The sequence below is a fragment of the Cebus imitator genome, unplaced genomic scaffold (genome assembly GCF_001604975.1).
Source record: "Cebus imitator isolate Cc_AM_T3 unplaced genomic scaffold, Cebus_imitator-1.0 Scaffold42, whole genome shotgun sequence".
In the NCBI taxonomy this organism is placed as follows: Eukaryota; Metazoa; Chordata; class Mammalia; order Primates; family Cebidae; genus Cebus; species Cebus imitator.
Window position 1 is genome coordinate 6332911 of NW_016107357.1, and position 24051 is coordinate 6356961.

At 45.5% G+C, this 24051-nt stretch overlaps 1 protein-coding gene across 3 annotated transcripts in view; it reads right to left on the reverse strand.

Annotated features, from left to right (window-relative positions):
- SUSD4 (sushi domain containing 4) overlaps window positions 1-23844 on the reverse strand; it is a 140997-nt gene extending 117153 nt beyond the window's left edge. For 2 of the 3 annotated variants that reach the window (XM_017526383.2, XM_017526381.2), the window contains exons 1-2: window positions 23652-23844; window positions 22869-23048 (exon numbers count right to left, since the gene is read on the reverse strand). In XM_017526383.2, coding sequence (XP_017381872.1) covers window positions 22869-23013 — 145 coding nt within the window. In that variant the 5' untranslated portion in view covers window positions 23014-23048; window positions 23652-23844. Of the gene's footprint in view, window positions 1-22868; window positions 23049-23434; window positions 23525-23651 lie in introns of those variants that run through there. The other variant, XM_017526382.2, reaches the window with a different exon arrangement.
- Between the last annotated feature and the right edge of the window lie 207 nt (window positions 23845-24051).

The window sequence follows — 24051 nt, forward strand, 5'->3', positions numbered from 1 at the left end:
GGAAATGGGACCCGCCCTCTCAGGTGAGCGTCACACAAAAATACATTTCATGAGTGTTCAATTACCCCCACCTGCCTGGCATGGTGAACACAGTGAGGCTGTGCTGACGTTGCACTTTCCTGGGGCCTCCTTTCTTGAGAATAACACTGGCCTGCTTATTTGTAGCTAAGGGAAGAGTCAGTTTGCACTTAATGCACTGAAGGAATTGCTCAGAGATTGCTCATCCCCGACAAAGGCTTAGCCTTGAAGGGCTGCCAAGGACAGTGTTCTTTTTCCTTATTAGTGTGGGCTCAGTAGGTTCAGTCTGCTCAGAGTGAGACTCAAACTTCAACCCCAGAAAAACTGTTCAACACTTCTTGTGTTTTCCACACTCTGCGGCCCTCATTTAATCGAGATGGACATTTCCCACTGAGGACTGAGTGTGCTCTTCCTAAATCCAAGCAGGCCTCCCTAAAACGACGTGCATGCGTGGAGGGCAGGCAGATTGCTTCCTTAGGCCCATCTGGACAATATTCCTGAGTTCAGAGCATTTAGCACTCCTTATGTTCAAGGCTAGGAGTTTGGAAGCTGAAAGAAAAGCAAATTCGGCAGAAATAGTCAAAACTTCCTCCTGGCCTCCCCCCACATTCATTTATAACTTATCTACCCTTCTCTTTCCCGCTCCTTCTCCATAGCTCATTGCTCTTACCTAAGGGAAAACTAAAGTTAATATGATAATTTGTTATTAAGTCTACATATTCCTGCCACACACTGTAAAGAAAATAGATTATTGGGCACTGTGGTAACACCAGTGAGGGTAACTTACATTGAAGTGGTGCTCACAAACTACAATGAAAATGCCGTGCCCAAAGTCACTCGGGGGCTGAAAACACAAGGCGGTCTTTCATTCTCAAGCATCCCCCAACCAAGTCAGAGATCTGCACCGCTCACCCCTTCTCTGAAACCCTCATATCCCTGGCTGTGGTAATGCTGTATCCTGGCTCTCCACCAACCTTTGTGAATACTCTCTTGGCATCTTGTGAGGAAACTGAGGCAAAGAGAGGTTCAAGGACGTGTCCAAGATCATGTGCTTATTAAGAGATGGAGCCAGGGTTCAGATCCAGGCCCTGACGCTCCCTCTCCCGCACCCCTCAGGGGGACCCCTCGCAGGCCCTGTGTCCCTCAGTCCTCTCCCAGGACCACTAGGGAACACTGATCATAATTACCGCTGCCCATGAGATGGCTCCTACATTGCATTTATAACGCTGACATCTGGCTTTCTATCCCTTATTCTCAAATGCCTGCTGGGCAATTCCACCTGCATGTCAAAATGTAAATATCTTAAGACCAAACTCATCATCTTTCCAAACTGAGCTTTTCTTCCTGACATCTCCATTGCGGTTAATGACTCCACGCTTCTCTCTCATGCCTACACTAGAAACCCCTGGCTGCAACATCTTCCTTGGTCTGCCCTCTGCCCTCCAGAATTCAGCCTTTGAAACATGCACCCTGGCTTTCTCTGCTGCCAGCACCTCCTCCAGGCCTTCAGCACCTCTCACCTGGAGCTTTGTCTCCTGGATACCCGCTTCCATGTCTCTCCTCAGCCTCCCCTGCCTATCACAGTGGCCAGGCCAATCACCCTAGGGCAGGGTTGCCTCAGCCCTATGGACACTGGGGGCTGATCATTCTTTGTTATAGGGGCTGTCCTGTGCATTATATTTCACAGCACCCCTGGTCTCTACCTTCTAGATACCAGTAGCACACACCCTCTACTCCATCCCTTTACCTCAGTTATGACAACCAAAATTGTCTCCAGACATTGCCAATTGTCCCCCAGGGAACAAAATCACCCCATTTGAAAATCAAAAACCTAAAGCATGACTTAAACATGCTCCTCCTTTCAGAAACTCTCAATGGCTCATCAATGGCCTCCTAAGGAGTTGATAAGAATAGTTTTCAAAGATTAGGAAATTCATTTTCCTATTTATGATTCCCTTTCTCTTGAGGTTCTGGGCTTAACCATATGTGGGCTAGGGTTCAAGGTGTACTAGAGAAAGAAGGTCTAAAAGGAAACGCAGATGGCGCTAGCTGGCAAATCCATCCATGGTCTGACACCCCACGCTCCCATGGCTGAGTGCCCCCAGCCTGGAGACAGCAAGGCAAGGAGAGGTCGATACCTGGGCAGGCTCCAGGGCCTGATGGCTGAATTTGGGACCCAGCTCCACCACTTCTAATTCTAGGGCCCTAGATCTACCCTTTAGCCTCTCTCTGCCCGTTTCTCATATGAAAACAGGAATGAAAACAGTACCTAATTCATAGAGTTGTTGTGAGGCTCAGTGACTTAATTTACGTAAAGCACTTGAAAAGTGCCTGGCACGAAGCAAGTAATGGATAAACGCTACCCATTAATATTATTAATATTGTTACAACATTTCCTGCTATATTGCCGGTCTGTCTCCAAAACATACTCTTGGTCCAGGCCAAAGTCAGTCCTTCCCTGGCCATGAACCTGCCTGATGCTGGCCCCAGCAAGGCTTACGTTCACGTTCTTTCTTCTAAAACCCTCTGTGGTTCACTTCCTCCGTTGAAATTGCACACATATTTTTTTTCATTCAACAAATGCTTATTAACGCCTACCTTTTTTTGTTTGTTTTCTGTGTGAATGTTAATTTTCTCTTTAAAAAAATGCCTTTTGATCTTTGTGGGTACATAACAGGTATATATATACATATACATATATATACATATACATATATATATATATATATGTGGAGTACATGAGATGTTTTGATACATGCATACAACAAGCAATAATCACATCATGAAAAATTGGGTATCCATCCCTTCAAGCATTTATCCTTTGTGTTAGAAACAATCCAATTATACTGCTGTAGTTATTTTAAAATACACAAATTATTTTTGACTACAGTCACCCTGCTTTGCTATAAAATACAAGGTCTCCTTCACTGTTTCCAACAACACATCTTGCGTGTACCCCTCAACTATCCTCACTGCCCTCCCACCCCACTCCCCTTCCCAGTGCACACGTCTTTCAAGGCCTAACTTAAATGTCATCTCTGTCACAAATTCCCCCTCTCGTCTTCAAACAAGTGAGAACAATCTTTTCCGTTCCTGAACCCCACAACCCTCTGATTATGTGCCCAACATCTTACATCACGATTGTAGGTGACAAAATCATTTCCCAAGTAAATACATACCAGGTCTATGGTAGAAGCCCTATCTGGGGATCAGTCAATCCCCTACAGAACCTGGCATATAGTACTTCGGAAATACTTAGTAATTCTCACTGAAATGCAGGCATGAAATAATTAAGCTGCTATTTTACAATACTGTGATTTCTTGCCTGAGACAAGCATTTTAAGGCCTATGAATATTCAACTTCTGCGGGACTAAGCTGCATATTCTTGGTAACATATATATGTAACAGAAAAGGTCTCAAACTTTCACACTTCTTAAAGGTCTGAAACATGACAAATACCATTTCTCCACTTTTAAAAAGTATGTTAAGTGTTGCATTAATATTCTCACATAAACCATTAACTGCTTCATCCTGCTTTTGCTTCTGGGTTGGCTTTGATGACTTCACCATAGTAAGGCATCGTAAAACCTCACAGTTTGTGCTCACGAATGTGAGGTTTTAAACATGAAGGTCCCTCATTACATCTGTTCCTGCAACAGAGTCTGGCTGAGGAAAAACAGTTTACACTACACAGTGTTCATGAAACAATGGGCTCCTGGCCATCAGGGAACCCCAAAAAAGGGCCTGAGAGTTTGGGCCTCTGTCCTCTGGAGACAGAAGAAACAGTTGTCAACAATGTTCTGAATAACATCAGAAAGGAGCCTGTCACTCTGGCGCTGGGCCTGCCCACATGCCGGGGCAGCTATCTGCCAGTGCTCGTCAGCCAAGCCTCAGTGGAACTGCAGAGCCCCAGCCAAGGGAGACTGAGACAAACAGAAAAAGTGAGGAGACAGAGGGGCTGACAGGGAGGGACCTTCCTAAGGAGGTGAAGTCTGAAGGACAAGAGCTTACTGAAACTCCATAAAAAAGTGCAAGGCGCACCTGGGTGTTCCCTATAACCAGGGGATGCCGTCTGAAGCCAGATGAAGGGCAGATGCGTTTGAGGGAAATTGAAAGAAGTAGTTAGCAGATCATACATATATGAAATACATTCACCAAGCAGTGACACGGGGGCAGGGAAGAGCCTATTCAAAAAGGGTTTACACAATGAGATCTCATATTACCCCAGTCAGAATGGCCATTATGAAAAAGATTTTAAAAAATCATAACAACTCATACATCATTGGTAGAATTGTAAATCGGCACAACCTCTATGGAAAATAGTATAGAGATTTCTCAAAGAACTAAAAATAGAACTATCATTTTATCCACCAATCTCATTATTGGGTATCTACCCAAAGGAAAAGATGTCATCACATCAAAAAGACACCTGCACTTGTATGTTTATGGCAGCACTACTCACGACAGCAAAGATGTGGAATCAACCTAAGTGTCCATAAACCAATAACTAGATTTTTAAAAATGTGGTATATATGCACAGCAGAATACTACTCAGCTGCAAAAAAGAAGAAAATCATGTCTTTTGCAGCAACTTGGATGAAACTGAAGGTCATTATCTTAAGTGAAATAAGCCAGGCACAGAAAGACAAATATTGCATGTTCTCACTCAGAAGTGGGTGCCAAAAAAGTTGTACACATGGACCTGGAGAGTGAAATAATAGACTATGGATACTCAGAAAGGTGAGGGGTGGGAAGGGGGTGGCTAAGGAGAAATTACTTAATGGGTTCAACATACATTATATGGGTGATGGAAACCCTAAAAGCCCTGACTTGACCACTCTGCATGCAACAAAATTGTACCTGTACCCCATAAATTTATATAAATAAATAAGAGTTTGCATGAATTTAGACAGCACAAGATTCACAGGCAGTAAGAACAATACAAGGAATATTGGCTAGCATTCATTGAGCTTGTGTTCTGAGTCAGACCTTCTGTAAGTACCTTCCCTTGTATTATCTCATTTAATCCACATAACCCTCAGGAGGTGGATCCTGTTGTGATGATTCCCAGTTGTCTGGAGGAAAGCAAATGATGTTATAGAGAAGCCCCACCTGAGAGAATATACTGGGGTCCCCGTTCCAGCTCTGCCCCTAACCAGTTGTGACACCAGCAGCTCACTCTGCTTTCTGGGCCTTCATTTCCTTATCACTAATTAAGGCAACCTCTCTGGCCCCTTCAGCTCTAACATGACAAACCCCAAGCCCAGACTGAGTGGACGACAGGTCTAAACAACAGGAACATTCGTTACCCTTCTAATAGTCAAATGGGAAAAAAAAACAAAAAAAAACCTTTATTCATATGCAACTAAACCATCCATTTAGAACACTGGAAGCAGTAGCGCAATCACAGTTATAAAGTCGATAATGCTTCAATATGTCATAACAACATGCTGAATTACAGAGATAACTGAGACAAAAGCATCGTTTTGCCTGTTTATTGGAATATTTCTCATTATGTTCATATTTTCAGGGGGAGAAAAACAAAGATGATTTTTTTCACTCACAATTTTCTATAATAACTCAGGCTTTTAAATCTTACCCATCATTCATCTCTGACTCTCCCGTCCTGCCTAGCACAGTACCTTGCATGTTACAGACTCCACATACATTTGATCTGTCTACCTGTTCTGTATCTATTTATTCTTATGCCATGTAGACAGAAGCCACTTTCTGACACATTTCCAAGCCAGCTGTGGCAGGAAACTTTTCTAAACTGCACGGTGTTTTCAATTGCCCTGGTGGGTGAAGGGTTCAATTAAAGGGACAGCTCTGATGCCTACCCAGTCTGAATAGAGTTGCTGGCCAGCACTGCCCACCTTTCCTCTTTAGGCTTTCCCAGTACTGCACCAACCCTAGCCCAAAGGTGCGTAAGCCCCAAACCTCAATCTCTTGAAAACTGTTTCCTTCTCTTTGTGATCTGTATCAACAGTTTAGGTACAGATTTACTCTAAGCAGTTTGTTCTAAGCTTGTGATTTTTTAAAAAAGCTTTTTCGGTTAATTAACCCATCTGAGATTCTGCTGAAAGCTACAAACCCACTTCAGAAAAATGCAACTACAAGTCTTCCATCATGCTCGGGGTGGGGTCGGGGGGGATGGTTCAGAGACCTCCAGGAGATGGTCCATGGGCATGAAGCTAAGAAGCTCTGGGAGGTACTGAGCAGAGAGGGGCAAGCAAGGAGACTGAGACCCCAGTGGACTCAGCTACCATGCTCTCTGCCAGGTGGCATGGGGCCCCTTCTCCAACCAAAAGAGTTTCAGGTCTCATAACATGGCCCTATTAGAATGGCCCGATAACCAAACCTGGAATCATGAATCATTCAGATGCTCCATATGTTTTAACTTTAAATATCAGAAAAAGAACAAAGAACAAAGAAAATGTCCTGACTAGGAGAGAAGAAAATGTCCCTTAAAACATAAATTCAAAATGACTTTAAAAAAAATCTGTGATGTCCTCCGATTACTGTGGATATTAACCCATCACTTCTCCGCAGGCTAACTCCCCATCATAATTCAATATTTACCTGACCTAAACCAGGGCGGGCTCAATGGATGGCCTGGGGTGCTACTTGCAATTGATTTTTAGTGGCCAGCAGCTGTAATCGAATAATGTGAGTGTCTAGCAGTAGTTTGATTAGATTGGAGCAAATGTTATGGCCCTGTAATTTGGGAAATTCTGCAAATTTGAGCTTCCAGATCATCTCTGGACTCTACCATCAGTGCCTGCATGAATAGCAGACACTTAGGAAACACTGATGAATGACTTAATGAAATGCATGAATAGGTAAGCTATGGTTCATAGCCCCTGCCACCCTCACCTTATACAAACACTGGCAGTTTCCTGTGGTTTCACCTTTGCTCCTATTGCTTCCTTCCCCCTTCTTCACCTAATTTCCGCTTCCTTCAGAACTGAGCTCTGGCATCATCTCCTCCTAGAAGCCTTCCTAGACTTCCCCTAGCTGGGATAAGAGCTCTGGGTTCCTTACTGCACCTTTTCCTCAGAATTAACATTTGTCTTCCTTTGGTATCTGCTAAAAACTGAATTGTGTCCCTCTAAATTCATACACTGAAGCCTTAACCCCTAATACAACTATATTTGGAGATAGAGCCTTTAAGAGGTAATGATTAAAGTTAAATGAAGTTATAAGGGTGGGGCCCTAATCCAACACGGCCAGAGAGCACTCTCCCATCCCCACTCCTGCACCGACACCAAGGAAAGGTCATGTGAGAACATAGCAAGAAGGCTGTGTCTACAAGCCGAGAGCCCTCACCAGAACACAGCCCTGCTGACACCTTGATCATGAACTTCCAGCTCCCAGAACTGTGACAAAATAAATTCCCGTTGTTTAAGTCACCCAGCATGGCATTTTGTTAAGGCAGCTCAAGCTGACTGAGACAGTATCCCACACAGCCTCAAGCTCCTGAGGGCCGGGACTGTACCGTGTTCTTATTTCTAGTCTTAGCACCTAGGGCAGCTCTTGAACATAGTTAAGTGCTCAATAAATTCTTGTTGGACAAATGTAAGAGTAGATGACGATAAGAAGCCAGAAAGACTTCCTCCCTTTTCCACCCTTAGGACTGACTGCAAAGCCACGTTTGGACCTTCATCACTGTCAGTGAAAAACTCAATACTCCAGGTGCTGTCACTCCCAAGAGAGGGGCAAGGCGCAAGTCAAGGCCAGACATTAACCCTCTCACTGTCCTCCCTGCCCATCACTGCAGCTGCTCCTGCTGCCTGACCCAGATGTCAGAAGCAACGAGGAAAAGATGGAGCATTCAGAAATAATACAGCCCTTGGCTCCACAGTGTCCTTTATTCATAGAGGGGTGGGCCCTAGCTGTTAAACTTGGCTGTGGAGTGCTTCAACCCTCTAATCAAGCTATGAGTGCTCAACCGGGACTACATATGTATGCTGCGATTTGAGAGGGAAACAAGAGGAAGGTATTGTGCCTGCCCTCGAGGAATTTGTAAGGTGGCTGCGGAGGTCTGACATTAGGGTTTGCTCTCAGTCCTTCCCATGTTTGTAAGTTAGTAGACAAAGGCTTACTGAGTATCTAGAACACACAGGTCACAGTCAGGTGAAAAAAGATGAATTGGCTGTGGATCCTAGCTTTAACAATAACAATGAAGACACCAATATGTGTGTGTTTCACACTCTTCTGTGTTTCTATAGATTTAGCTTATTTAATTCTCACAACAATTCTATAACATGGGTACTATTAGCCCTCACCTTACAGAAGAATAAACTGAGGCAGGGGCAATTAAGCTGTTTGCCCCACATATAAAGCCACCAAAGCAGTAGACCAGGGATTCCCACCCCCAACACCCCCAGGATTGTCACATGGTAACAGAGCCCTTCTTTCTCCTCATCTCTAGAACAATATGGCTGCACCATGTGCAGAATTTCCATATGCTGGCGAAAGGACATGAGGAGGCCCAACATCTAAAGCAGGGGCACAGTCAGGTGACAGCAGGTGTGTCAGGGGCAGCTTGCTCGGCCAGGTGCCCTCAGTCCCCACTCTGTCCAGGAAAAGCCTGCAGGGGAGCTTTTTTTTTTTTGCTAGGGGGTCCATGCAAACCCTAGCCCACACCCTCTTCCTGGCTCTCTCCAGCTCACCATGCCATGATTCTAGTGCTCTATGAGTTCTGAGAACAGACAGATTTCCTGGAACTGGGGAGGAAGCCAAGGACCATCTGAGAGTCACAGATTGTGGCAGTGAGATGGAAGCTGACAGCGGTGCCCAGACGCAGGAACAGCTGTGGAAAGGCCAGCTGGAGGAGACAGCACAGGGGCTTAGGGCAGAGTCAGTGAGTGGGGTCAGCAGGGCTAACGGGAATTCTGCCCCACCCTGGCTTTTCCAAGTTCACGCGTCATCCTGGGTGCGTTCACTGACGTGAATGTGCGGCCATCGCACTCTTCAACCTTATCAAAGTGTGTGTATCTTAATCCAGTAATGGTACTGAACGCACAGTTTCAATGTCAACTGAATGTCCAGGAAGAAATGGGCTTGTAAAGTCTTTTGCATTTCCATGGAAGTTAGCTTAGGCCACATCACCGAGAACATGACCCAGTTTAGCAGCAACATCAACACAGCAGGCAGTAAAGAAAATGCCAAGTATTAGACGACCCAGGCACATAGGCAGCAAGATGCACCCAAACCACGGAGCAAAGTGAAGGCAGAGGCCAGCAGCCAGCGCTGCTTTTGACTGAAGCCCCTGTAAACCACACTGCATGGAGGAAACTGAGAAAGAGCAATTTTAACAGCAGCAACGACAGAGTCAGGAGTCTACCCTTGAGTGTGGCTGCAGTATTTCACCCAAGATGCGAAGGCAACTGCCACAGAGACAGGGTAGGTTCCCTCCCAGCTTTAGAGACTCTGTGTGTTTGAAGAGCTCCCAAAGAACTGGGTCTTCCTTCATCTGGAGATGACAAGGGGCAAGAGCTGTGTGTGCTCATTTCCATGTAAATGAAAACTGCAGCAGCAGATTTTCAGCAAAGCCACTCTCGAGGGGATAGATAAATGCCCTGCTACCTCCTTAAACCACACAAGACCCTCCTTGATTAATTCAAAGCTCATTGAACAGACTGCACTTTAAGGAATCTTCCTCAAATCAGGCCCTGGCATTCCAGGGGCCCATACATGGCAAAGATCTAGGAAGGTCTGGGGCTGAGAAGAGGTTGCAACAAGGTACTCTCAGCAGGCTAGCAGGCTGCTTTCCTGAAGGGCTCTGAGGCTGGAATGCAGAGGATTTCCAGGCATTCCCACAAAGGACTAGGAATCCCAAGATCTCCAGCCCACAGATACCAAAACGCAGTATCCTACCTGCAAAGCTATAAAGAGGATTCCCAAGAGTTGGAGACAGCAGGCAGCTAGAGGTGAGAGGAGGCAGTCAACAAAAAGGATAAGCACTAAGTGAGTCACTGGATTCAAATGCAACTCCCAGGTCACCCACCGTCCTACCTGAGCCCGTGGGGGTGAACTCACTGTGCCTGCACACTTCCAGCAACAGAAATAGCATGCTGGATAAGGGGGAGGCAGAGCGAGGGACGCATGGAGCACCTCCCTCTCTCACGGACCTTGGGAGCACCTATAACAAATCACATGCCCCCTCACATGTTTAATTTCTTTTTCCTGAGGCTTCTGTGAGCACACAAAAGGAGCCGACTGGGCTTGGGCCAACAGCTATTGAGAAGTTCCTTTCAACGCCACAAGGACCTTCTCCATCTCCAGACGCCACCATTCACTGAACATGCCAGCAGCAGGCACTGAGAACAGACTGGCACATCCCATTTTGCAGCAAAACAGCTCCTCCAGCTGCCTGACATCATGTCCACACACAATGAGCTTTCACGGGGTCAGGACCCGCACATGGGAAGGCGTTTACGTGCTGCACAGAGCATCCCTTACCCTCCCTTCGTACTTAAGGAGGCAAAAAGCAAAAATAGCCCTAGGCACAATGAAGAGATGTCTCCCACCAGACATGCAATAACAACTGTTTCGTATTTATCAAATGCCTCTGCCACTGCCACCTGTATACCAGCACATCCTGTGTCCCTGTGAGGTCCAGAGGAACAAGCCTTATGGCCCCTGATTTACAGATGAAGAAAGCAAAGCATGGTGAGGTTAAGGGACTTGCTTCAGAGGTGACAAAGCTGGTCACAGGGGGTGGAGTGATGGAGAGATCACTCTCTAACAATCAAATACTTTGAAGATGAACTGACAGCCAGAGAAGACTGAATCTTTGAAAAACTCAAGGACAGCGCCAAAAAATTTGTGCAGGGAGAATTTGTATCTGGAGCACTGAACATATTTTTAAAAATCCCAGTGCCCCAGGAAAAAGGAAGGGGCAGCAGCAGGGAGGAAGGTTCCTAGCCACCATCACTGCAGTGTTCAAGTGACAGATCCATCTGCTCAACATCCCCAGGAAGGGAAACACCCAAAGCCACTCATGGCCACACTGACCCTGCTGTACTCTTCTTCTCCTCTTAGCTTTGTCCTCCCAGTGAAGGCCAGAAAGCTACTCGGGAGGCTGAAGCAGGAGAATTGCTTGATCCGGGGAGGCAGAGGCTGCAGTGAGCCAAAATAATGCCACTACACTCCAGCCTGGGCAACAAGAGCTTACAATAGCAAAGACTTGGAACCAACCCAAATGCCCATCAATGACAGACTGGACAGGGAAAATGTGGCACATATACACCATGGAATACTATGCAGCCATAAAAAATGATGAGTTCATGTCCTTTGTAGGGACATAGATGAACCTGCAAACCATCATTCTCAGCAAACTGACACAAGAACAGAAAATCAAACACCACATGTTCTCACTCATAGGTGGGTGTTGAACAATGAGAACACATGGACCCAGGGAGGGGAGCACCATACACTGGGGTCTGTCAGGGGGAATTAGGGGAGGGACAGCGGGGGATGGGGAGTTGGGGAGAGATAGCATGGGGAGAAATGCCAGATATAGGTGATGGGGAGGAAGACAGCAAACCACATTGCCATGTATGTACCTAAGCAACAATCCTACATGTTCTTCACATGTACCCCCAATCCTAAAACGCCATAAAATATTTAAAAAGAAAAAAAAGAAAAAGAAAAGAAAATGTTCTGACTCTTCTGCAGCTGAGCCTCAGATATCTCTTATGTGGATTCTCCATCCTGTAATCATAGGCTTCCTTCCTTCTGGCTCTGCCAACTTTCTGTCCAGTTGATATGGGCATCTAGAATTCAGATTGCTTAAACATTAAAGGAATAATATACAAATAAGTCTCCTGCCTCCAAATAAGAGGGGCAATTAGTTGCCAGAATAAACTGTTGTTTGTTTCTCTAAAATTCTTATTATGACCAATGCTGATAGTCAGCATAACTCCTCAGCCTCCCTACTTGCTTCTCTTGACACTTAAAATGTGAGTGTCCCCTGGGCTTCATCCTGAAACTCTCCTATTTGCTCATTCTACCCTCGCTTCCTGGGAAATTCAGCTCCTCCTGCAGCTCTAGCGACCCTCTCAATGTAGATAACAAACAAATTTTCATGGCCAGCTCGAATCCCTCTCCTGAGTGCCAAACTGAGTTTTCAACTGCCTGATAGACAGATGGTGCCCAAATGGATGTCCTGCAGGTGACCCAAGCTTCCTCATCCAGAATGAACTCATTAGCTTTCCCTCCGAATGGCCACTGTTGGAGCTCTGCTAATTCCTCCACCTCCTCCATCTCCATGTCCAGCCAGCAGTCTGGCCTCCATGAATTTTCCCTCTCTGCATCTTTTACCTCCATTTATTGTTCTCCAGTGAAAGCTCCCAGCAAGTCCCTTCTGCGTCAATGCAACAGTTTCCTAAGTAGCCCACACTAGAATATAAATTACCTGAGGGCAGAGCTTTGTTTTGTTCCCCCAGTGTATCCTCCACCCGTTCACCAACACATGCACAATAAGCACTCAATGACTAAAGGTCTCTCTACTTCTCTTCTGCTCCCACATTGTTAAAGCATTATTTTCTGAAACAAAGATCAGATCACTCCATGCCCCTGAATACATAACTTGTAGGCTCCCAGCTGCTACCGTATAAAGTTCAAATTCCTAGGCATTCTAGTTAGCTGGGCGTGTGAGGTCAACCTGCCTTTCTGGCCTCTTCTCTTCCCAAGCTGGCCCTTTACTAAGGCTGCCTTAAGCTATTCCTTGTCTTCAGTACATATTCTTTATCATTCAAGTCTCTGCTTTCCCAGTCCTCTCTCCTGAAAAATATCACCTCTGACACCTTCTCTGCCTGGAAAACTATTTTATTGTTCAAAGCTTAGCTCAAATGTCACATTCTTTGGTAAGCCTTTCCCTACTCCTCCCTCTCCCCAGTCTCTGAAATAAACCTCCACTATAGGACCTATCATGCCAAATCATGACAGTCAGTTCCATGGGACTATTGGGGCCAACGATCACTTCATTTATTCCATATGTTTATCTTGGCCTGTGCCATTGGGTACTGTGATGCATTTGTTATGCTATGCCCCGTCAGGACGGAGGAAGCTCTCTGTATGGCTGACTCCAGCACAGTGAATGCAGTAAAAACGCATTACCAGTTTGTTGGTGGTGATGTTGGTACCTCAGATAGTTATGATACTTCCCTCAGTGATGCCCCTGATTCTCACAACCATGGAAGGCAGATGGTCGAAGTATTGTTGCCTTTTCACAGATAACGAGACCGAGGCAGTAATTAGGTGACGGTCACTCAGCCAGTTGGTGACAGTTGCATGGAAAACTGGCCCTATGTGTTTTCTACAAGACCCTATACTTCTCCAAGTCTTTGCCCCCTAAAAAACTTAAGTCATTATTAAAAGCAGATTATCACACCTGTAATCCCAGCACTTTGAGAGGCCAAGGTGGGCAGATCACTTGAGGTCAAGAGTTCAGCCTAACCAACATGGTGTAACCCGTCTCTACACAAAAATTAAAAAATTAGCCAGGTGTGGTGGCACACACCTGTAATCCCAGCTACTAGGCAGGATGAGGGAGGAGAATCACTTGAACCCAGGAGGCGGAGGTTGCAGTGAACCAAGATTACACCATTGCACTCCAGCCTGGGCAACAGAATGAGACTCTGTCTCAAAAAAAAAACAGAATGAGCACCTCCCATCTGCAAAGCAATGGTGTGAACAGAAGGATGATAGAAAAAGCCCAGTCCACCATTTACAATCCAAAGGGGAAAATCTGGGCAAGTCTTTTAAAGGTCACAGAGCAATCCAGAACCATATTGTTCTAAATCAGATGAACTTTATATTTCTAAGACACTACACCCCCCGCCATTTTGTATAAGTATAATTTAAACACTGAGGTAGCCTTCATCAGACACTGAGTACATGCTGTCATGCTATAACCAAAATGTACAGATGAGACCCCCCCGACACACACAAAACATTAACTGAAAATGCATCTTTGGGTTACATTCTAACCTTGAGACTCAGAGGTGGTTAACAGTGGTAGCTTAAAAGGACGGTTGAGAGCCTCTCACGAGATTAACTCTAAACCTGTCAAATTTTTACAAAAAAGCAGATCCTATTGTTTCTCACCTGGAGAAAATCAGGATCTTTTGGGTTTAAGTGTTTAGGAAAGTCTGAAGGATTCTTTTATGTACTGAGAATCTGAATTTGCAACTATTTAGAACAGGAACAGTGCTGTGTACATGAAGGTGTCAAAGAATCCACAATATTCTTATGCAGATAATGCATAAGAATACATTTAATTTCTTTCTTTTTTTTTTTTTTTTTTTGAGACAAGGTCTTGCTTTGTCTCCTAGGCTGGAGGGCAGTAGCTCGATTTCAGCTCACTGCACTTCTGCCTCCTGAGTAGCTGGGTCTACAGAAGCCCACCACTACAACTGGCTAATTTTTTTTTTTTCAGATGACGTATCACTCTGTCACCCAGGCTGAAGTGCAGTAGCACAATCTTGGCTCACTGTAACCTCCACCTCCTGGGGTTCAAGCGATTCTCCTGTTTCAGCTTCCCGGGTAGCTGCGATTACAGGTGTGTGGCACCATGCCCAGCTAATTTTTGTATTTTTAGTAAAGACAGAGTTTTGCCATGTTGGCCAGGCTAGTCTCAAACTCCTGATCTCAAGTAACCCACCCGCCTGGGCCTCTCAAAGTGCTGGGATTACAGGCATGAGCCACTGCGCCTTGCTACACCCGGCTAATTTTTGTATTTTTGATTGAGATGGGATTTTTGCATGCTTCCCAGGATGGCCTTGAACTCCTGGGCTCAAGTGATCCACCCACCTCTGCCTCCCAAAGTGCTGAGATTACAGACATGAGCCACCACACTGGGCCCATTTTCTTTATTTCTTAAAAAGAATCTCTCTCTTACTGACTTACCCAACTCAACCACTATGTCTTCCATAAATACAATCGGACCCAAAAAATAAGGTCTTTTTATATTTTGCCACTCTGAGAAAAAAGGAATATAATACATGAGTGACCCTCCTTGCTCATCTCCACTTCAAAGCTGGTAATTCTGGAAGATAAAAGTCACCAATTTCAAACAAAGCATGAGATAACCAAGTTACATCTTCATTTTCAAAGAACGTCACCCTTACTCATCCTCTCTTGAAATGCTCAACGGATTGGGATGATGACGAAATGATCACTGATCAGGTTTATCCAGTTCTGCAATTCCTCTCACTCCTAAGAACCAAAATCCACTCCTGGAGACTGGGTGCACACATGGAAAGGGTGATGCTTCTGTCTGCCTGCAGGCCCTGACCTGCTGGGGCCTGCACATGGTTCTGTTCCACAGGGGAGGTTCACCTGTAACAGCACTCCCAAGTTTACTGTCCTTTCCAAATTACGTCAAGAATTATTTTGTTTGACTTCTCTGATGTTCCCAGTTTACCTTGTTTAATATTAAGAAAGCAATTACAATACTCGCAGTTAAGAAGCTATTTGAGCAACTCACTTAATTATTTCTATTTGTTTTTCTTCTTGAGTGAACAGTTTCTTTTCTCTTAGGGTGGTACAGCATCCCTCTTCTGAGAGAAGAGGAAATGTTGGGCCAAATTCTTTCCTAAAACACAGCATCTTAAGCTCATACCATCAAACATGGCTTTCTGAGTACATGACCCTCAGATCTCACAAACTATAACATGTTATTTTTACTTCAAATTTAACCTTTCTTTTTTTTTTGAAATGGAGTCTTGCTCTGTCACCCAAGCTGAAGGGCAGTGGCATGATCTCGGCTCACTGCAACCTCTACCTCCCAGATTCAAGCAATTCCCTGCCTCAGCCTCTCGAGTAGCTGGGATTACAGGAGCCAGCCACCATGCCTGGGTAATTATTGTATTTTTAGTAAAGATGGAGCTTTACCATGTTGGCCAGGCTGGTCTTGAACTCCTGACCTTGTGATCCACCAAACTCAGCCTCCCAACGTGTTGTACTTACAGGCGTGAGCCACCATATCCAGCCCAAATTTAACCTTTTGGGGGGAATTTTTACACACACTCACAATCCTTAGATTTCTTTTTCTTTTTTCTTTTTTTGTTGCAGTGACAGAATCTTGCTCTGTTGCCCAGGCTGGAGTACAGAGGCACGATCATAGCTTACCGTAGCCTCAAATTCCTGGGTTCAAGTAATTCTCCAACTTCAGCCTCCCAAAGCGCTGGTATTACAGGCATGAGCCACAGCGCCTGGCCAGATTTTGTTTTTCGTTTACCTGTTGACATATACTAACTAGATTATCATCTACATCTTACAGCTGAGAAGATAAGTTTAAAGTCTGGACCAAAATGACAAAGAGGAACGTCTTGACCAATAGAAGCTATTACTCCTAATCTGGCTTTGTCTGATATTTCTGGACCTCTGGAACAACAGCCTCACTGAGGACGTCTCTTGAAATTTAAAAACACCAACAAAAGGCAGAAAGCAAAAAAGAGAGAGAGAGAAATACTCAAAATCTCTTCCTCATCTTACTAGGTTGTTAAGAAAATTAAAGGTGGTAATACAGGTAGAAACATATTGCAAACTGTATACTTGTTAAGTGTTTGTCCAAATTACATGAAAAAGAACCATTCTCAGGAAGCCTCTTGCTAAAGGGGCAACAGAGCTCAGAGAACCCTCAGGAATGGTGATGGCAGTGACAATCACTAGCAGAAGGCCCCAGAAACCAGCCATTTGTTTACTCACCCTTGGCAGAGCAGGTAAGAGTCAGACACGACCCATTCTGACTACCTTCCTCCAACAGCCACAAAAGGACAGGCACAGGGGTTTCTGTCCTCTTACCGTTCACCATTCAGAGCCAAAGGTTCAGGTACTCTGGAGTTCAATTTGTCTTGGGTTGTGGGATTTTGTTATTGTTGTTGATTTGTTTGTATGCTTTCTGCTTTTTGCTCACACCACAAGAGAGTTCACTTCTACTAGAGCAGGGGGTGTTTCAAAATATCTGGTAACTGCAGCTTATAGAAAAATCTTGAGTCAAATACAATACAAAGAAAAAATGTATTTGGGGATTGGGATTTCAAGCCCTGGCATGCTAAAAGAAAGATTACCATTAAAAGGATAATCTGGGTCACCACGCCCCTCTTGCAAGCCAGGTGACCTTGGACAAGTTGCTTAATTTTTCCATGCCTTCTTTTCTTCTTCTATAAAATAAGGATAAATAATAGTATCTATTTCATACAGCAGTGAGGGATTAAATGAGTTACTGTATACAAAGTGTGAAAAACTGAGTTGGTACATGATAAACACTTTTTAATTATTATTGAAGAATTATTAGCAATTTGGAAACTTGTATCAATCACCCAGATGTTGGCCAATTTAAAATTTTGTCCTTTTTCCCAATCTTCCATGGTTAACAATAGCTGAACAGCTCATTCTTATAAGAATGGACCAATGAATCAATAAAATACATAAGAATAGACATCTATGAATCAGTCCTAGATACTATGATTGGTTTCTGTGAAGTGGGACCATATTTGTATACAAATTTGAAAGCCTATCCTTGCGCCCCTTTCTTTCACTCAAGTCAGAGGCAATGATCCCAATGATCTATTTAGACATACTGTTACTATGTGTGGTTATTTCAATTGCCAAACAGCAAATGAGCTTTCAAACCAGGGCAAGGATAAAGAGGAGCAGTCTGCAAAATCACCTTTCTCATCAGAACCAATAAATAACACTAAAATAACTAACACTAAATTTTAAATCAGATTTAAGATATGTGTGGAAAAAATAATTTTGTTCATGCTTTTTGCTTTTAAACTTTTAAGAAGACACCAACACTTACTTGTATGTTTTCTCAGAAGCAAGGACTGTGCCCCCTTATCTGTGTACCCTCAGGGTGTACAATAGACACTGGAAGAAGAAGGACGGATGGGTGGGAAAAAGAGAGCCATCTTTACCCAGATTTTAGAATCTATCAAATTCCTGTAATCACAGAATCAAATATTAGTGATATGAAAGGAACTGAGTCAAGGGGAAGTCACAACACTTGACCAAAGCCAGGTGACAATTTAAGGACAGAGGTTGAACTTTGAGTTCTGTCCATCCTATAAAGAATACAGAGCTCTTGTTTATACCAGAGCTTCCCATCTAAAGGCAAGCCATTAGGTCTTTTGCAAGCTTTGGAAATATGTCTCTGACACCAGGAACAGAATAATTTAGGTACTTTTCTTCACGTATCTAATCAGTATTTATTGGAGAGAGATCTTCACCTACATTCTTCATTACATCCAAAAATTAAAGAACCACTGATTCTCTGACTTGCCTCTTCAGGCCTGAGATGACAGATTTGCTACTTGTTATATGAAATCCTTCTGCCTCCAAAAGCTTTCACATTTCACCCACTGGATAAATCAAAAGAGTTTCCATGATGCTTAAATTATGGTAGCCTTTTGCTGAAGAAACATACGTTAGAGTTTGAGGAGATGGGACTTTGGGTACAGATTAAGTACAGTTTGAAATTGTGAATTTTAGATGTAGCACTGAATGAAAAGCTTTCACTCTACCACGTAAGAAAAGGTTTCTCAATAAAACCAAGGGACTTGACATCTACAAATCGGTAAGTCAGTCAGAAAGCATCTGTGTCTACCTGCTGGCACACAGCACACACTACAGCAACATGAACCAAATGAGACCTCCAGGAGCTTAATTCAGCTGCACTAGGACCATAACTTGGGTACAGAGAGGACAGCTGGACTGGGGGTTCACCTGAGTCAGAGACCTAGAAACAGAGAAAGGAAGAGCCAAGCTCAGATGATATTTTGCTTCTGCTCTCAACCCTTCCGTGGGTTCCCCACTGCCTGCTGTATGACTTTCAGAACGCTCATTGGGGCTTCTAGGACTTTTAATAAGGTTCTAACCTATTTTTCCTTCTACCCTGCTGATTCCTTGTAAGTATACTATATCCTAGATTACACAGACCATGTTCTGCTCCCTGAACAGTCCAGTCATGTAACCACCTCCAAACCTTTGCACGAGCTATCCCTCTGCCTGAGATGCACCCTCCCTCCCCACCACCCTATCCTAAGTGCTACCTCTTCTCTAGAGCCTTTCCTGATTTTTTCCCAACCTCATAGACTACCATTAATTAGATGTAGCCCCAGCTGTTATGAAACTTTTGCAGTTTTATATAAAGTAACTCGCTCATAGTAATTATTTTCTAAATGGTGTGGCAGTAATATGGGAATTTTTTTTCTTGCTCTCAATCAAAATTAGCTGAACATCTACTGTGTGTCAGATGTTGTGCTGGGTACCTGAGACACAAAAAATGCATAAAGTCAGGATTCTTGCCTCAGGGGGCTTGTGGTCTAGTAAATGAGACAATATTATGATAGAAGGTTATAGCTAGCGCAATGGGAGCCCAGGTAAGGGAAGAGCTTACTGACTAGGGACATATGAAAGAGGTTATGGGAATTTAAAAGTTGGGGATAAAGAGAAATTAGAGAAAATGTGCCCATTTGGGAAAAAAAATGAAGAGTAAGAGAGAGTTCTAGGTAAAAATCACATTTATGCAACAGTGTATAGCTCAGGGCAGGGGATAGGCACTCAATGTTTATTGAATGAAAGGTCTCCAAAATTATGACACTGTCTTAGCCCCCTCCTCCCTACTACTACTTACATTTACTAAGTGCCTACATGATTTCCATCCTTCATGCCAAGCCCGTAAATTAGACACCGTCATCCTCATTTTATAGATGAGGAAGCTGAGGCTCCCAAGGCCCAAGACCCCAAAGCGATCAAGTGGCAGAGCCTGGTATGAGTTATTTCTAATACAGAAATGTGCTAAAGAATTCACCTTAAAGGAGTCACTTGTTGAGCCAACTCTTGGCTCTCTTCCTTGAAGCCTGGGGGTGGGGGACACTCTGGGCATCCCTCAAAGCCCAGCAGGTCTCTGGTCAAGCATGCTGGAGCGGAATGGAGAGAAACAGCTGAAGCCACGCCCCATGCAGATTCCATGCACGCATGGTCCTGTATCTCCCCACCAACCTGATCTTAGTTGTCGCACAGCATTTGGTCTCAGTGGCCCCAAATGAGGGCCCTCTTCCTTCATGACAAAAGACAGCCTGGAGAGAGCCACCCAAACATCACCTCAGGACAAGTCTGGCTCATAAAAGCTTCCCTAGGGTTCAAAGGACTGAATTGGAGCTCTGGCTTTCTAAGACAAAGCATTTCATTTTTGATGGGGTTCTTCTTCCTACTTTTCTTTGTCTAATCATTTTCTCAATTTCTTCCTTTCTAGTTCAGGCTTTTACTTTAATACTCATATTGGGGACATGCTTTTTTTTCTCCTAGCTGAGAGGATGATATCTTGCCATTGTGGTGTTCCGTTTCCATTGAAAGTAATCAAAAATAAAAATCCACATTTCAGAAAAGTATCTATTAAATAGACACCTTTTTGTGGATGAAAAAAAAAAACAGCACTCTCTGGGGGCTGATTTTCAGCTCTGTGTATCACCTGATATCAGGTGAGACTTCTGCCCCTCACAGGTCATTTGCATTTAGTAATTGAGAGTGATGGCAGAAAGTCTGGAGTAGAAGCAACTTATTTTAAGGAGTGCCTTGGTCTCAAGCATTGCTAATCAAAGTGTGGTTCTTGGATCAGTGGTAACTGCTTCACCTGGGAGCTCATTAGAAATGCAGAATCTCAGGCCCCATTCCAGGCCAAATGAATCAGAATCTGCCTTTTTAACAAGATCCCAGGTGATTTGTATGCACATTAAAGTTTTAGAAGCACAGGTCTAGAGCTAAGGTGAATTTGCTTTTATTGCCTTACTGGAGCCTCCATGTGAGTTTCTTTCCTAAGAAAGAAAATCTCTGTATAGTGAACTCCACAGGACACCCCCCACCACCCTTGCCTGCCCAAACTGTTTATTCATAGAGGAACTGTGAAGTGATAAATATTCTTTCAGAAATCACACTCTCGGCCTGAAGGAGATGAAGGTGAAAAGCTGATGGCTAGCTTTCTGCAGCATATAAGCACCTAAAAAGAAAGAGCTCTGAGACTGACAGGTGACAGGCAACTCTTACTGCCATCCTCTTCACCAACGCTCTGAATATTTCTGCTTGGCAGAAATATTCCCTGGGAAGGCAGGGAAAAAAGACATGCCATAGGAACCTTACAGGTGACTGCCACAAGACTGAGGTGGCCATGATGTACACTGAGCCCTGAAATACTGAGGAGGATGCTCTGTAAACACGAACGAGCAGAACCAAGGGCACAAAACAAATCTCGGCTGTGCTCAGACCTCACCCATCCAATAACAACAGTCAAGACAAATGTAAATGAACCTTGATTAACTAGTCTGTCATCTACATGGGAGAAATGGACCAAGATGAAAAATCACGTCGACCTGGTTTGAGAGAATCAATGCTAGAACTGGGGGGCCAAAGAAGACAGGAGGGCAGGAAATGATCCAGATGCACCCAATACTGTCCTGCCCGTCTATTCCACTCATCTGTGAAGCAGAGCTGGTGTCCACGGCAGATCACAGGCTGTGACCTGAGCCCTGGCAAGGCCACACAGGTGCTGGCCTGGCCTCACACTTGACCTTTTCCTCCATGAAGAGGAAGTGTGCCTCAGAGAAATCTCTATAAAAAATACAAGCACCCAAAAAGTTATTCTTTCTTAAAAATAAAAACCAGTGTCCCCCCAAAGCAAGTGTTTTCGCACTAACTTTGATAGATATGCACATTGCAATAAACACTTTATGCTCTGGTCATCTTTCAGATGTCTAAGTGGAATGCCAGGGTTATTGATTGCTGTGTTAAAGCACAACTTGGTACATCTCTCCTCCACTTTTGCTAATTTTCATTCTTTTTTTTTTTTCCATTTTCACCTTCGAATTCTCTGAAACAGCAATATTTTAAAACGCTAAAATGGTTTATTTATATCAATCAATACTTGCTTTTCAACCAATTATAATTTATTTATATATTAACAGTATTTCAGCTCCTTTTATATCAGCAAGCTCGAGAACGTTTGCAATGGACAGGAATGATGGACGGCAATGAATAGTGGAGGCTGGGAGACTAGGCTCTGAAATTCAGACAGGAACTCCATCTGTCTTCTTCTACCACAACCAAAAGATCCCCCTCCCCCAGAACCAAATATGTTATAGATTAGCCGCCCACGGAGGCTGAGGCTATCCATTTTATTTCAGCTAACTCTACTTCATAGAAGAGCAATTGACTTTATTCCCCTATATCAGACCTCAGTGAGCAAAGCAATCTGTCAGAAACACACCTGAAAGAATATCTCTGCACCCCCTACCCAGCCCCAGCATACACAGACAGGCTGCACACACAGGGAAAGGGAAAGTTAACTTTCAAATAAACCTGCCCCTCAGCCAGTCTGACCACGTTTCCAGACCCTTCACGTTCTCAAAGGTGGTTCTTACAACTCTTGCTTAAATCCAGAGGCTGAAATTTGACCTGTCTGCTGAAGACATTGGCAAGGGTCAGAGGTCCACAAATACATCACTTCTCCCCCGCCCCTCTTTTTCTTGGCCAAAGTAGGAATAATGGGCCAGGCTTTATTGTCTTTCCTTGGGAGAAGCCAGGCCCCGAGGCTGGTGGGAAGCTCCAGACAGAATGTGGGTGTGTGAATCTGTGCGGGCTCCACAGGGGAATTTTCAGGGAACTCCAGGGGTTTTGGAGAAGGGCAGCCATAGGCTGGGACGCAGGCACCCTCGCGTTGTCAGGTCCACCTGAAGTCTGGGTGTATGGGGGAGGGGTGCAGGGCTGTCCTGGCAGCTAGGCTCTCTCTGCCGTCTGGGCCATCCCCGGGCCCTCCCGTCACAACGGGGTCACTCACCACCCGTGAGCTGTGCAGGGCCGAAGCACAGCGCCAGCTGAAACCACAGGATCACGGCCAAGAGTCTCTGAGGGGACTGAGGTTGCTGCTGCTGCTGCTGCTCTAGAAATCCATCTCCATTGCTCGGGTTCATTCCATGATACATCTTTCATCCACAGAGGGCATCCAGCTTGCAAGAGTCTGCAACCAGAAGCGGAACACTACGATAAGCCAGACTGCCCGGGCTTGAGGGCCACACTCCCCCTCCTCCGCTCTGGGACCCGGCGCCTCGGCTTCCCAGGCTCCATCCCGGTTCCTCCCCCGCGCGGCCCCCGCCCCCTTTCCCACGGCGAGGTCCCCCGCCTTCCCCCGAGCGGGGTGCACTGAGTAACAGCCGCCGTGGGATGCTGCGTGTGCTGGGGAATGGAGGACAGGAGGGAGGGCAGGGGGTAGCGCACAGTGGCTACGCGCCGGTCCCCGGGATTCAGCGGTTGTGCCCACCACGGGAAAGTCTAAAGCCTCCCCACGTCTCGGGGCCGAGAAGACACTTTTCCCTGGGCCTATACATCTCTGTCTGGGAATCTCACAATGTGGCACCGTCTCCCCAAGCTACTTCTCTGGTTTTCCTCGGGATTGGGATGGATCCTACTGCCCCAGTCCCCAGTGAGATTTCTCTGCGTTGTCAAAAAAAAAAAAAAAAAAAAAAAATCTCCCTTTGGGAGCAGCACCAGGCACCAACTCCTCCTCCCCGGGCTGCGCGCGCCTCCCCGGGTAGGAAGCCCCTTCCGGGGCTGTCGGTCTTACCTGTGGGTCTCATGCAGGCAGCTTCCTTCCCTCCTCCGCCTCCTCCCCCCGCCAGTCTAACCCGCATCTGTGCGCGACCTCTGCTGCCGCCGCTGCGCGAGCTAGCGAGACGGAAGCTTCGGTGGCGGCGCCCGGCTCCAGCTCCCCCGCCCGCGCGCTCCCTCCCCAGGCGCCCCCGAGCGGGCGGGTGCGGGGGGAGGACGGGAGCCCGGCCGCGCGCCCCCGCGGAGGCGCCCGCGCGCCCGCTACCTGAACTTGCGAGCGCGCGGCGGCGGCGACGCGGAGAGAGGGAGGGGGCGGGGACGGGGCGAGGTGGGGGGGCGGGGACGGGGCGAGGTAGGGGGGCGGGGGCGGGGACGGGGCGAGGGGTGCGCGGGCGCGCGGGCGCGCGAGTACGCGC